The 15,863-nt window shown below is 29.1% G+C and overlaps 3 protein-coding genes across 3 annotated transcripts in view; 1 reads left to right on the forward strand and 2 right to left on the reverse strand.

Annotated features, from left to right (window-relative positions):
- The first annotated feature begins 13 nt into the window (after nt 1-13).
- On the forward strand, nt 14-3,026 carry LOC134830113 (uncharacterized). The gene is made up of 4 exons (XM_063843491.1): nt 14-279; nt 343-547; nt 606-1,076; nt 1,135-3,026. The coding sequence occupies exons 3-4, from the start codon at nt 913-915 to the stop codon at nt 2,906-2,908; spliced, it is 1,938 nt and encodes a 645-aa protein (XP_063699561.1). The 5' UTR covers nt 14-279; nt 343-547; nt 606-912; the 3' UTR covers nt 2,909-3,026.
- Nucleotides 3,027-3,954: 928 nt separating this feature from the next.
- Nucleotides 3,955-6,133, reverse strand: LOC134830024 (arfaptin-2). Its single transcript, XM_063843370.1, has 3 exons — nt 5,793-6,133; nt 5,598-5,683; nt 3,955-5,534 (listed from the first exon to the last, which is right to left on the reverse strand). Coding segments are annotated over exons 1-3 (1,095 nt in total). The 5' UTR covers nt 5,794-6,133; the 3' UTR covers nt 3,955-4,526.
- Nucleotides 6,134-7,532: 1,399 nt separating this feature from the next.
- The window catches only part of LOC134830956 (sodium/potassium-transporting ATPase subunit beta-1-interacting protein), a 68,386-nt gene continuing 60,055 nt past the window's right edge, over nt 7,533-15,863 (reverse strand). Inside the window, exon 6 of the mRNA XM_063844574.1 lies at nt 7,533-8,807. Coding sequence (XP_063700644.1) covers nt 7,669-8,807 — 1,139 coding nt within the window. The 3' untranslated portion in view covers nt 7,533-7,668. The remainder of the gene's footprint in view (nt 8,808-15,863) is intronic.

Below are 15,863 nucleotides of genomic sequence, written 5' to 3' on the forward strand. Positions count from 1 at the left end.
TCCACATAAATTTCGTAATTTTTAAGAATTTACGAAAAATTATAATTAAAAAACACAATTAAAATGGTTTTGGACATTTATCAGGACCTGCAAGGTCATGCAACGATCAATAACATCCTGAATAATTGGAAAAACATCGATAGCACGTCGAAAAATAAGGCAATTATGGATTTAATTATCAACATGACCGGGTTTCAGTATGAAATGACGAGCGAAGAGGTTGAAATGGCAGAAAATCCAACGAAATATCAGGAAATTGTCGGAAAAGTCATTGAAACGGTGAGTTTTTGTGTAATTTTTTAGATAATTTAAAAATAAATCAATTTTTTGTTTTCAAAACAGGATTTTGACCACAAAAAACGGATTATCGGACATCCAGAGAAGAAAAAAATTGTCCAAAGATTCGATTCTTTCGCCGAATCGCTGGTTAAGACATTCGACAATAACACCGCAAGGGATTGGATGAACTCGATGATCAAATTTACCGATGAATTGATGAAAAATAAGTACAAAATGTCGGATTTGGTGATGATTGCTTCGTTTATTCGTGAGTTCCGAGCATTTTTTGCTTAAAAAAATAACCTCAAAAAAATTTTTTTTTGCAGGAGTGATTTTTTTGAAACATTTGATGGCTTTACGGGCTCGTTGTGAACGCGAACAGGAGTTTCTTTCGAGTCATGCAGCAACGATGAGTCTCTTACTGACTTTTGTAAGACACTTTTTGGCTCATTTACGATCGGTTTGTCGTTCAAAGACTTTCATGAACTTTATGTGGACGTTGGATTGTCACTTTTTCGTCAATATCCGGAATTTTTGATACTGGATTGGAACCAATTGGAGGTTTTTGAGGAGTTTTTTGCCGTACAAAATGCTAAAACGGTCTCTCAGAGCTTTGAGACGCTGCGTGCGTTGATGGAAGGAACTGATATTGAAGATGACGAGACCAAAGAAGACATTCGCATGGAAATTTCAGAGTTTTTTGAGAATTATTTGGATACGTTGTTCATCGATATGGTCTTGAATGTACGAGTTAACGTGTCTAAAGAAGCTTTTTTGTTGCTGATTTTGGTGCAAAAGTAATTTTTCTTTAAAATTCTTTAAAAAAATCATTAAAAAGTTTTTTTTTCTTTGTAGATTTCGTGGCGCGACGTCGATCGTCAAAGACAAGGAGTCGCTGGAGAGTATTTGTAACTCGTTCATGCGTGACAGCAAAGTTATTCGAGCATTGGCGATGGATTTCATGCGATTAGTGATGAAACCGGACAAAATATTGACTTTTATCCTCGAATGTTTGGACAAATACGTCGTTTCAGTGTCGGAAATTCTAGAATCCATCTTCGATCGTGAAATTTTCGCCCAATGGAAGCTCTATGGGGACTTTTTGGATGCAGCTCGTAACAAAAAACGCTCGGTTAATGTCGTAACTCAAATTATTCGACAATCGTTGGTGCTTTTGACGAAAGAATATCAAGAATACGAACAAAATAATCCGAACGAAGAAATTTTGCATGATGCAAAAATCGATATTTTGGAATTTTTGAGGATTTTTCCGAAATTTTTGTACGTTTATCGCGTGACGGCGCCAAATCCAGAAAGTTACACAAAAATCCTCAAGACAGTTGATGCCGTGAACTTTGCCGATGTAGCGAACGATGTGACCGAAATTTGTTTGGAAAATCTCGTAAAAGAACTTTTTGCTGGAATTGAGAATTTTGAGGTGTTTCCCGTAATTGACGCTGTCACAACGGCACTTTTGAAGCTGGAGGCTCATTTCGAGCTGCAAGACGCAATTTTGGACCCTTTGATGTACTATTCGGGCGTTTTTGCGCAAATAACGGAAATCGAAGACGAAAAAGCCTACAAACGAGCGACTTACTTCGTGTATTCGTGTCTCGCGACAAAACCAACGTTACTGGAGGACAAAATTTACGAAGATGTGTTCACGGATTTCTTCGAAACGATGACAGATGACGAGATTTTGGAGAAAGTTGGTGTGCGGTGTGCCGTTCTTGCAGTTGTAGCGCAAATTTTGACGAGATGCTTCAAGATTGTCGTCAAAAAGGGGGAAGGAAGACTCAGTTTGGATGAAATTGAAGCCGCTATGAAGGTAGTTTTGCAGAAAATGCGCGCGCAAATGACCAAAACCACGGAATCGCGCGTCGTGGTGCTCAGTGACATGAAAATTATCATGATAAATGCGGCAAATCTCATGCATTATCTGACATTTCGCAATCACGAAGCCGAAATTTTCACATCGACCTTTTCGTGCATCGTAAAATTGACGGAAATGATTCTCACGGTGCACGATATCCAACCATTTTTCCAAATTTTTAAGGATTTCTACGATGTTCACTACCAAATAATCCAAAATCACGAAGAAATTGTCCTCATTTTGCGCCATTTTGGACAACCAACGTTGCAAAAGCACATTCCGACCTTTGCCCAGGTCCTTTTGATCCCCCATTCGCGCGATCTGACACCCGACAAGAAATATTTTCGCAGTTTGATTGTCAAAACGATCATTTTAATCGCGAATGAGGCAAATATCACGCTTTTTTGGACAGCTTTTCGGCATTTTTTGACAGTCGTGTTGAAATTGAAGTCGAAGGATTTTCTAACTTTTGTCGCTAACATGACTTTTGAGATTTTGCAGCAGCAACTTTTAGTGCCGCAAGTGCCTGAGATGACAAATCGCTTTCAAATCTTGCGAATGATGACGGAAATTGTGGAAGATATGAGAAAAAGTCCGGCAGTGATGACGTCAGTAATCGAGGGTTTTAGTCAGATGCAGCGGATGCACCAACAGGACTTTACGGAAGATGAAAATCAGGAGATTAAAGAGTTTATGAAGGAGTTGGGAGGCAGTAAAAGTCGTCGAGTAACACGAACTCTGCGGGATGAATCATAAATTTTGTATTTTTTTTTCTTTACAAAGATCATTAAAATGAAAAATGAGTAAAATTTTCAAAAAAAAATAGTTTTTTTTAAAGAAAATTAATATTCATGATTGCCATTTTGCGAGAAAAACTGACAATTTTTTAGAAAAATTTATTAAAAATTCGAAAACTTATAAAAATTTCGTACGGTTTCAATTTCATTTATTTTCTAATTGAAAATAATTCCATAAATATTTTATAAAATTTTGTCCACGATTAAATATTTTTTTTCAAAAATCATGAAAATTTTAAATTTTTAGTTAAAAAATTAAAATTTTCTATTCAAAAGTCAAAAATATCATAGACTTATATTTTGTGAGATATTTGTACGAATTTTTTAACATTCTAAAAATTTTTGTAAATTTCTCAGAAAGAACTAAATATTCAAATTCATTCAAATTTCGAAAATCATTTATCAAAAATATTATTCACCAAAAAACTTGCAAGAAATATAAATTTTTTTCAATAATTAAAAAAAAATCATGAATTTCGAATTTTTGAATAAAGTTTTGATAAATTAATGAAAGCATTGAATAAATATTCATTCTAAAGATGATTTCCATCAAAATCTCCTTGATTTTTAAAGAAATAAAAAAAAAATTTTCCTTGACCGTTTTTCGAAAAAAAAATTAAAACGGTCATGAAATTTTTCAAGTCAAGATCTAACAAACTTTTGATGGATTTCAAAGCTAAAATTGAATAAATATTCATTCTAAAGATGATTTCCATCAAAATCTCCTTGATTTTTAAAGAAATAAAAAAAAAATTTTTTGGGGCATTTTTTCTTCGAAATGCGGTAAAAAAGACCTTTTTGTCAAAAATTTCAAGAAATAAAAATTATGAATTTTTAAAAGTACTTTGTTCAAACCCAAATAAATTTTATAATTAAAAAAAATTGTAAAAAAATATTTTTTTTCGAGAAAAATAAAAAAATATTCTAAATTATTAGAAAATATTTTACAAAAATGTAAAAAAATTAAACATTAAAAAAAACAAATTTTTTCATAGAGTAGTGATTTTTATTTTTTTTTTACTTCTTACAATTCTTCATCCAATAAATTAGTTTCTATACTTTTTTATGCACAAAATATATATTTTGATCATCAAATTCCGAACTCATCAAAAATTTCTTGATTTTCACTTTTACCTACGATTTTTTTTTCATTTCATCTAAAACTAAATTAAACGGGTGTCGAAATTTTGGGTGATTTCTAAAACTAAACAATTAATACAAAAAAAGTGAGATTTGACTAGAATTTGACAAACTACTGTGCTTTCGTTTTATTCTTTCTTCCTTTTTTTAAAAAATTAATAAAATATTTAAATAAATTAGACTTAAAATTAAACACACAAAAGCAAAAAACACAAAAAGGAGGAATGTGAAAAAAAAATTAAAATTTAATTTTTTTAAATAGTACTTGAGGAGTAACAAAGCAGAAGCAATAAGTGATGTGTAAATATTTTTCATTAAACTTTTTTTGTCATATATGCTGAATATACGCTCACATTAAATTTCTTCTTCATCTATAGGTTTATCAATGTTTATAAATACGAAAAATGGTCCGTGGGACGATAACGATTGCTTTCCAACTACTGCTCGAGCCACGAACTGCTCGTGGAATTGGGACTTTTGATGTTGAACTGCTTAAGCGTGCCCTCGAGCGCCGTCGCATTTCCACTGAAGTACGCCGCAACGGCATTATGCAGCAAGAGCAACTGCTTGTGCATGACTTTGACGCGATTCTCGTCCAAAAATTGCATTTTGACGGCGACATCGGCACGCAACTTCTCATATTGCTCCTTGTGCTTGGAGAAATTCTTTTGCGCCTCCTCCGCTGCGGGACTGCTAACTTCGGGTCGCGCAACTTCCAAGTCATTTTTGTAGGCGTCATACTCGATGCGTGCCGTCTCGTATTGTCTGATGGTCAACAACGTGTCCTCGATTGTCTTGTTGCACAGCGTATTCACGGACGACACGAAAAAGTTCAAGGCGCCCAGCAGCAATTCGCCATTTTTCGTGAGATTCCGTTGCGTCTCGCTGTTGTACATGAACTCCTCCTGCAGCTCCGGCGATTTTTGCGCCAAATCACTAAACGCTTCGGCGAGTGCGTGTTGCGTTTGCACGCAATGCTGAAAATGCGAGCTAAAAGCACGCGATAAACGCAAGATCGAGAGATATTTTCGTTGCGTTTCGCGTAAAAGCTCGATTTGCGCCTCGAGTTCCGTGTCGACGGTCCGTGAAGTTTTCCCGAGACGCTCCATCATGAGTTGACGCGTGCACTTGTACGTCGATATGCTCCACGTTTTGATCGTGTCGATTTTGGAGGCGCCATTCTTGAAGAAGGCCGAATCACTGCCGTTCTGCGACGACGGGCTGAAGGGCGAAACCACGGAAGCGGGCGTTCCCACTGCCGACGACGGCGTATTGTGTGATGATGCGTTATTTGGTGTCGTTGCGGCATTTCCCGCAGCAGCAGCGGCGGATGACGACGAAGGGCCCACCGAACGGAGCCCAGGCAATGTGGTCGGATGTTTATACGATTTTACTTCTGTGCCACTAAATACCGAACTTTTGCTCTCACTCATTGACGGTTCATCCTATAAAAATTAAATGACTCATCATCCCGGAAATTGAGAAAAAATCGCTTTTTCGACACTTACCTTTAGCATCTCATGTATCGAAGGCCGATCAGAGCCAACTGACATGTTTGAGAGAGGATTGGTGTGGATGTTCAGTGTTGAATTCACTAAAAAAGCAAAAAAAATTTTACATGAAAAAAATTGCGATGAAATTTTTTTTTTTAAATTACGATGAAAATTTTTTTTAAAAAAATTCCAAATAAATTTTTTTCTTACTATGAGAGAAGCGATGAAGTCACGATGTACGATGCAAACCAAAAAATCCACAAATTCCATTTCCAAACAAACTAACTTAAACAAAAAGGGAAATCAATAGTTTTGGTCGGTAGTTGGCGAGACTCTCCGGGTAAATGCCCTCGAATTCCCGTCAATTTCACGTTCGCAAAGTTTCGAATGTAGAATATCTCTAAGCAGGAAGTCTCGTAGAACAGGTTGCACGGATTTTTAAAGCTCTAAATTGGTTTTAAGCAAGCCTTTTTGGGAAATAAATAAATTGATTTTCGTCTTTTATACGACTGTGAATTATGGAAATTGCACTTTTTGCTGATTCATTCGTGTCACAATACGGTTTTCCACTGAATCGGTAGAAAAATTATAAAATTTTGTGGAAAAAATTCGAGGGAAAACAGTACTTTTGCAGTGACGTAAATGATGGGGGCAAAAAAATCTTAAGTCGTAACTTAAGAAAAATTAAGTTTTAATGAAATTATTAACTTTTTGATAAAATTTTCATATTTTTATTCTTAATCAAAATTCATTTCATTATTCTTATTCAAAATAAGAAATCATGTAGGTACCTACAGACTAAATATTTAACTTAAAATCCTTACGTTTTTAAAAAGATATGAATTTGGTTTAAAAGGCAAAACTTATTGAATTCTTTCTTAAATTTAAGATTATGTCAAACGAAAACATCTTAAGAAATTTAAAAATCGCCAAAGTCAACTTTAAATTAAAACTTGAATAATTTAAGATTTAACTTAAGCTGAAATGACTTAAACTTAAGAAAAAAAAATTGACAAACAAGAAGCTTTTGACTTAAGTTTAGAAAAAATTAAAAGAAAAGATCTTAATTAAAAAATTTCTTAATTTTTCTTAAAATCAGAGCTAAGGCTAAGTATCATGACTTAAGCTTAAGAGGCTTAAAATTTTATTTATAGCCCTCTACTTAAGTTAAATTAATCTTCTTTCTTAAATTTAATTTTTAAGCAAAAGTAAAGTTTTTTTTTAACTTTTTGACTTAAAATTTGAAACAATTATAAGTTTTAGAAAAAAATTCCAAATAATTTAAAAATTAAGTCAGCTTAAGTCTTGACTTAACTTTGACTTAAAGTAACTTTTAAAAGTTCAAAATAATTAATTTGACAAAAAAAGAATATTTTCCTTTATTTTAACTTATTTTTAGGCTTAAGTCAACATACATATTTCAATTTTTTTCATTCGACTTAAAAATTAAGTCTCATACGAATTTTTAAGTTTCAGCTTAAGTCAAAAAATTTTTTTTTGTTCTAATAAGGTATTTTATCCTAATATTTTTTTTAAAATTAAGTAAGGCACTAAATAACGGCAAAATAGTGAATTTTGAAAAAAAAACTTGCTCTTGCGCAGAAGCTAAAAAGTTTAAAATGATAGTTTTTTGATATTTTTGAAGGAAATTCAGCCCAAAACTTACCTTTTTTATAATTCTTTTGAAAATTTTTGAGTTTTGAAAAATAAAATTCAGCAAAATTCATTCAAAGTGTTTCTTTATTTTCAAATATTTGTGTCTTTTCATATTAAAACTACATTTTTTAATAATTATTTTTTAAAAATTTGCTATACATTTGACTTAAAATTAATATTTTTTAACTAATTTTACTTAAATATCCTATTTTTAGATTAAAAATTGCATGAAAATTAAAGAACAGTGAATATTTTGGAAGAACAAAAAAAAAAGTAAAAATTAAAATTTCGAGATTAAACCTAATTTCGTTCGTTATTAACGTGAGATTTCTTCAAAAGTGAGATCTTGTAACAATTTTATTTACACTTTTTTATCTTAATTCTATGTCAAATTTGTTAATTTTATTATTTTTTTATACATTTTCAGTCGTTACATGGTCGTTTCCGAATCTGGCGGCGTGTGATAGTTCAAATTATAAGCTGGAGGTCCGCTATTGATGAACGCAATCGAACTCATGCTTTCACGCGAACTCGCCATTGCCATCCGGGATTTTTGTGGCAGCTGCGGCAAATGTTGGTACGGCGACGGGCTTTGTGGCGGCGGCATTTGCGCTTGCGGTTGCACATGGGCATAGGGCTTTGGATGCGTTGGCGGCGGAATAGCAGCTGGTTTCGTAGGACGGAAAGGTTCGTGTTTATGCGTCGCTTGAATCGGGTGTGTTTCGGGTTTTGCATGCACAACTGGCGGCGGTTGTGGATTTTGAACGACTTGTTGTTGCTGCTGGTGCTGCGTTAATCCGAGAAAAACGTTTTCTTTGGTGCCCGTTTGCGGATTATACGAACTTAGGGGACGCGCGCCATGAAAATTCGAATAACTACTTCGCACGGAAGGCGGGCGATTGGAATATGGTTCATCCATGGGCTCGGGACTGTGCGACAAATTGGGCGTTGAATGCTGATACGTCGGATTTGAGTGCCCGCCTTGATTGGAAAGTGTCGTTGCTGTCGAATAATGACCCGGCGGCGGACTTGGGCTCCAACTTGTGTCTTGCGGCAATGGGGAACTCACATTATGCGTCATATTGTAGTAAATTGGATCGGGACTGTGACGCACAATGTCAGAAGCGGTGCGACTTGTACCCGGAACTGGCCCGTAATCGTTGTTCAATGACTTGAGATTCGATTCGGTGAGATGCGAAGTGCTCGTACTTGTTCCCGCAGCGCCTCGCGAGAAGGATGGAAGATTTTTGCCAGCAGCTGAGGTTGATGCGCCGCCCTGTTGTTGCTCGAGGAGCTTCGTGACGGGACTTTGATGCACTTTTCGACGACTACTGCGATGACTGCTGCGTGAATGATGCGATCGACGGGATTGGGTGCTGGTGCGATTTGTTGTTCCGCGATTCATGACACTGCGACGCTTGATACGACGCGGCGTCATTGGCTTGGGACTTAACGTTTCCGGGGCATTGTTGAGAGCATCGCGACTACGACTCCGGATTGTGTCAACTGGAGGTCCGAATTCCACGGAATACAATGACTGCCGGTATTTGGATTTCTTCAAGTTGCCCGCTGAGGAAAATTTAAACAAAAAATTATTAGAAAAAAATTTAAAAAAATTTTTTTTAAAAAAATCGTTAGTCAAAAAAAATCTAAATAACATTTAAAAATAATTTTACTTCTAAAAATATTTTTTTTTTAATTTAAATCCAAACCTTGTAAAAGCCTGTAATGTGCTCTGTTAAGGAAAAAATTATCTTTGTTAAAAAAACTACTGCAACTTTTTTTTTTTAAATTATTAAATATTTTTTTACGAGTTAGTAACTATTTATTTTTTAAAAAATTGGTGCTTACATTGTTAGTAAGGTACGGGAAAACCAGAAAAAATCATTAATTATATCAAAAACGGTTGTTTTTATTGAATAATTTTTCATTCATTTTTATAAAAACACAAAAAAATCGGAAATTTTTCATTTTTTCTTATATTTAACACTCAATAAAATAAACATAAACAACTATTTATAACGATAAATTATTTTTTAAAATATTTTATATTTATAACAATTATTTTTTTAAGTTAAAAATTAATCATAATAATAAAAAGTCTTAAATATTTATATTTATTTATAAAAACACTCGATTATTAATTTTTATTTTAATTAATATAATTGTTTTTTTTTAATATTTTGTTATTTTTGCTACTTACGATTAATTTGTATTCACTTCATTTTTTTAATTAATTATTTTTTTATTATTTTCCGCTCGTTTTATTTTTTTTTCTAATGTTTGACATCTAATACGAGAGACTATCTACCGTTCCTTTTAAATTATTTGAAGAATTTCTAAACATTTTTAATTATTATTTTTTGATTTTTACAGCACATATCTGTTGTTGTTTTGTTGATTTTTTAATAAAAAAAATTAAAAATAAATAAAAAAAGAAAGAAAAAAGAAGAAAAAATTACATGAAAATATTATTTTTATTTATTAATCATCATTTCAAAGCATTTCATTGCTTTTTATTGTAAAATTATGCAAAAAATTGGCAGTTTGACAAAGCTCTTGTGATTTGAATTCGTGTAAAATTGAACGGAATTGAAGCTATTATGAGTGAAATGAGATGAAAATACAAACTTTTATACCTTTTAACCTATTTTAAGCGGAAAATCCATTTAAATATCCAATTAAATTTAATTAATTATCTGTCTAATTATTTCAATCGATTAAAGATAATATCGAAAATGTTTCCTAAAAATTTAATTTAAAATATTTATCAAGCAGGTGCTACAAAAATTAAAGATTTTTGATTTTATCGAAGGCACGAAAATAAATAAAATTAATAAAAAATTATTTAAAACTTCATTTAAAGGCAATTTAAATATTTTTTCGAGATAATGATCAGAATTAATCGATAAATATTTTTTTTTAAATATTTATTTATTTAGGCACACGAACACCCAGATTAAAAAAAATTATAATAGTATGTGCCAAAAAAATAAACAAAATTATTAAAATTCATTTTTTTTTCATGCCCGGTTAAAGTAGCAAAACAAGCATGTGTGCCTTGATAAAATTCCCTGATAAAAAAAAATAAATTTATTTGATGATTTAATTAATTTTTTTTTTCGTTATTTACTCATGTTTACTCTGCCTGTTCGTTGATTGACTCAACTATGAACATGAAAAAATTTCTCTTACAATTTTTTTTTGTAATTGGATATTTTTATGGTGATTACATAAAAGCAAAAAAAAAATTACATCGAAGTTACAAAACAAAAATTAATTAGATTTTAATTCGAATTGAACCAGATGATGCTTCGATTGATTATTTTTTTTATTTATAAATTAGACATTGACCTTTTACCCAACAAGGTCAACTGATAAACTTCATAAAATAATTATTTAGGTCACTGAACATTTTCTTTATATTTTCATTTTTTTTTTGCTTTGTCTGTTTTTGCTCTTCAACTCTTGCTCATGAAAGATGATTAATGATATTTTCATGCAGAGAAGCGAATAGTTGAAAAAGAAGCTAATCAGATGATGAAGTAAAAAAATAGGTATATAAAAAATATTAAATTGGCGCCTTTCTTATGAAAATAATATTTTTTTTATGAAATTTTTTTTTTAAGGAAAATTGATTTTTTTTCATGTCTTTTGTTAATTATTTGACAATTTTAAAAATTATTTTTTTAATTTATTAGGTAATTATTTAAATAAGTTAATTAATTATTTAATTAAATTAATTTAATTAATTAAATTTATTTAAATTAATTAATTAATTATTTAAATAAATTAATTTAATTAATTAATTATTTAAAATAATTTAATTTAATTAATAATTAATAATAAATAAATTAATTTTTTTAAAAAAAAAAAATTTTGAATGAAAATTTGAAGTGAAATGAGTAACATGACGATGAAAGACACATTTTTTAATAATATTTTTCCATTATTAAATTTTTTAAACATTATTTCTATTTTTTTAACAAAACAAAATTTTAACAGGAAATTTTTTAGAGCTAAGACTAGGACTAGGAATAAATTCTAACAGGAGCTAAAATATCTTTTTTCCAATTTTAAATATTTTTTTAATTAATTCGTTTCATTTTTCTTCTAATTTTTGACCAATAATTTGACTAATAATCACATCTAGCTAAGGTTTTTTGAGTTTGAAGGAAAATCCTCACAAAAAAGGTAATTTTTGATTAAATTCTTTAAAAATTCATTCAAAAACACCCTTTGGAGTATTTTTTTTTAAATACAGGATTCTACTTTTTTTTCGTTATATCCCCTATTTATTAATTTTTAATTAATGTACAAACTACAATTAATTTATTTATTTTATTAATATTTAATTTTACTAATTATTTAATAATTATACCGTCCCTAAACTTTTATTTAAATTTAATTTTAATTAATTATTTTAAATATTTATTTAATTTAAATATAAAATGAGGTCCTGTTTAATTTTTCATTCTCGTTTCTCAAATATTTACTTTTTAAATATTATTTTTGATCTTAAACTTTTTATTTTTTTATTTACATTTTAAGCCGTTTTCAGTCCTTTTTTCATTTTTCGAAGAAAAATTTGTCGCTAAAATCAACGAGAGCTCAAATTGACTTAATTTTCATGAAAAATAATTAACTTTATAAACTTTTTCCGTGCCTTCAACCCCATAAATTATTTTATGTACTGCCAACTATTTGAAAGTGATGCAAGGCAAAGTAAAAGTAATAAATTTCTCGTCTTAAACGTACTTTTCTACACTCCCATTAGATAAAATCGGTAAAATTTTGTCTTGGAGATTAGTCGGAGATACGAAAAAATGTGTGGAAATGTGCTTTTTACGTGATTATGGCAAAATTTTATGAAAGAGATATTCAACTTTTTGACATTTTTCTTCAAATTTCTTGTTTCTTTCGAAGAAAAAAAGCAAAAATTACCGAAATTGAAACAAACTCGCGAAGAAAAATGAAGGAAAACCCCTTTTAATGGTATGCAAAGACACACATCACGAAAGTTGGGTTCATTGTCGCGCAATAAATCGTGTCACTCAAGCCATACACGCGAAAATTATTACGAAACCGTCTCCTTAACTTCTGTACTGTTGATAAATTGCTTGAACTTACTCACTTGAACGCAGAAAAAGATGAAAAGACGGATTCCGAGAAACGTAAAGAAATAAAGAGAAAAGTAACTCCGTGGATTGTGTATCTAGATAATTTAATTCGCGACTAAATAAATATTTTTCTTATTTTTTCATCCTTTTTTTCCTTTTTTTTGTTATTGCATCTTTTTTTTTTTGAACAAATGGCGACAACGACGACGACGAAAAGTGAAAGTAAACTGAGTTTTTCTTATACATGAGTTGGCATAATTCGTTTTTGTTATTTTTTCATAAATCTCGCTATTGAAAAATAAGTGTTGGGTTTCATCATTGTGGGAATTGTGGGCTCGTGCTTTTTACGTAATATTCGTAAAAGCCATGAAAAAAAGATGAAATAACACACAAAAAATGGGAAAAATAAAAGGCTTTGGCGGGATAAAGTTTTTTCTTCGTTTATTTTCTTTTTTATTTTGTTATTTTATGAAATTTTTCTCTTCATTGATCGTTTTGTGGGAAACCATTCAGAGTAATAAAACACTTTAAAAAATTATTTTTTAAAAAAATTAACAAGGCGTCTCCATGGAAATTTATTAAAAGAAATTAATTTTTAAAATTATTTTTAATTTTAATTGATTGAATTTTATTTATTTATAAAATTAATCGAAAAAGTAAAAACTTAAGACTTAAGCTTAAACTTAAGAAATTTAATTTTTTTTATTTAAAAATCTTTTGACTTGAGCTTAAGTTTCAAAATTAGTCAAAAATTAATTAATTTTTGGTTTTTCTACTAATTTTTTGGTAAAAATAAAAAAAATAGAAAATTAATTTTTAAGTTGTCTTAAGTGACTTTTTCTTAAACGTAAGTTAAAAAAGAACTTAAGTAAAATTAATTAATTTATAATTTTTTTTAGAATTTATTTTCTTAATTTTTTATAAAAAAGCCAAAAATAATTAATTTTTTTTAAACTTTATCTTAAGTCAAAAATTTTTATGACTTAAACTCAACTTAAACTTTAAGTCTTTTAACCTTAAGTTCAACTTAAAAAATTTTTCGCAGCTCTAAAAATAATTTCCTGAACTAAAAGTGGCAAATTTACTGCACATGTCGTTCAGATTTGCAACAAAAACGTTCAAAATATCCATTTTATTTCATTTTATCGGAGATTAAAAGTTTATTTTTACAAAGAGTGAAACAATTAAAGCAAATAGTTGTTTTAACAGACTTTTCTCTCTTTCGTTCATTTAATCTCACGTCATTCACTTGCATCCTGCACAAAAAGGATCAATTTTCCAAAGTAATTGAGACTGAAAGAGAGAAAAAAACACAAAAATACGAAAAAAAAAATAGTTTTCAAAGTTGAATCGCCTGCAAGCTGTTAATTGATTCGAACATAAAAAAGATCAAGGAAAGAAATTACGATAGATGAAAAGTTTTGCCACACAAAAAGTGCAGTAATTAAAAGAGTTTTGACACTTGAACTCTTGATTTGTGATTTTCATTTTTTTACTTAAAAAGTTTTTTTTTGAGGAAAATCACGGAAATTGAGTTGTTTTAATTGGTGACGAAACTTTTCCCTCAATTTTATGACTTTTTAGTAAAAAACCAGACGTTTCCATATGAAAAATTATTAAAATTGCATCAAAATGCATTTTCCTATATATGAAAATAATAATTTTCTTTAATGATTTATTTGGATCACGTAACAATTTTATTACTTTTAGTGCAAATATTGAATTTATTTTATTGATACGGACTAGTTTCGCCTCAAGTGTGTCAGGAAACGATAGAAATCGATATTTGGTCTAACGAGAAAATTTCTTGAAATATTTTTTTTTACTTTTCTCAACCTTTTTTCCTCGAATTCGGATATTTCTTGCTAAAAATTCATTCGCAAAAGTAAAAAACGGAAGAATTCTTTTGTTTTTTGCTTCGTAATGAATAACTTAAAAGGATAAGGGTTGAAACAAAGCACTTCACGTATGATTGGATTCAATTGACAAAAGGAACAGAACCCTCCTGAACAAATATTTGCGTCCCCCCATCGTGTAATCATAACTCTTAACTATATGATTACTGTTGCCGCCATGTCGTCTCATATTTTCAGCAGGTAAGGTTTTTATGAGGTTTTTGCATATAATCATAACTCAACGATGTGAACTAACAAGACGTTTCGTCGTAATTTGTGGTTTTTTCCCCTTCAATTTTTACTTTTTAATGCGTTTCGGGGGAAATTTGAGAACTTTATTGCAGGACTTGTTATGAATTTACTTAAAAATTAAAATTTTTTGGAAGAAAAAAAATATTTTTTAAGATTTTTGGTCCTTAAAAGACATAAAAAAGCGCTCAAGTCTCAATTTTTTTTTCTTAAAAAAATTTTTTTTCACACAAAACGTGTACGACAAGTACTTTCATGCCTTTGAGACATGTAAAAAAGAAGGAAATTTGCATAACATGTGACGACTGACGTGCCCTTGTAGCTTGAAATTTAATCGATTTTCCGAGGTTAATGAACTTTTTGGCTTCAAAAATTTAGACAAAGCCTGATTTTTCATTAAGAGATGAGAATCTTGTAAAAATCACACACTTCACTTCATTTTGTCAATAATCATCGTCGATAAATTGTATTAAATTTGATCTTCTTGAGAGTTGCAATCATGTTCTTTTATCTCCAATACTGCACTCTAATGAGAAAAAGTTCTAAAATGGAGAGAGAAAGAAAGAAAAAGTAATCCAATAAATTTATCGTCATCATATTCGTTTGATTTCTAACGTCTTTCTGAAATGACGCGCATGTAACAAAGAAAGACTTCGGCATGGAGCACTAATAAATGCGATTAATCGAAAAGTTTTCTATGATAAGGCACAGTGTTGCAAAAATTTTCAAATTTTTTTTTCTTAAAATTAATAATTTTATTTTTAAAAAATATATTTTTTAAATTGTTAATTTTTTTTATTTTTTAAATTAATTATTTTTTTAAATAATTATTTTAATTAAATTATTTATTTAATTAATTTTTTTAAAAAATTAATTATTTATTAATTTAATTTTTTTTTAATTAAAAAAATAAAAAATTAAAATGAAATTTAAATTAATTTTTCCTAAAAATTAAAAAAAAAAAATTTTTTTCAAATTTTTTTAAAACTAAAATTATATAAAAATAATAAAATAATTATTTTAATTATTAAATTTTAAATAAATTATTTAAATTAAAAAAAATAAAATATTTATTTTTTTTTAAAATTAATTATTTTTAAAAATTAAAAAATTTAATTTAAATTAATTAATTTTAATTAAATTTTTGTATTTATATTTTTTTTTAATTTTAATTAATTTTAATTAAATTAAATAAAATAATTAAAAAATAATTTAAAATTATTTTAATTAATTATTTTTTTTAAAAAAATAAAATAATTAAAAAAAAATTAAAATTAAATAAATTTTTTTATATAAAAAAAATATTTTATATTATATTGAAATTTAAATTAATTAATTAAAATTTTTTTTTAAAAAATAAT

The sequence above is a fragment of the Culicoides brevitarsis genome, chromosome 2 (genome assembly GCF_036172545.1).
Source record: "Culicoides brevitarsis isolate CSIRO-B50_1 chromosome 2, AGI_CSIRO_Cbre_v1, whole genome shotgun sequence".
Classification (NCBI taxonomy): Eukaryota; Metazoa; Arthropoda; class Insecta; order Diptera; family Ceratopogonidae; genus Culicoides; species Culicoides brevitarsis.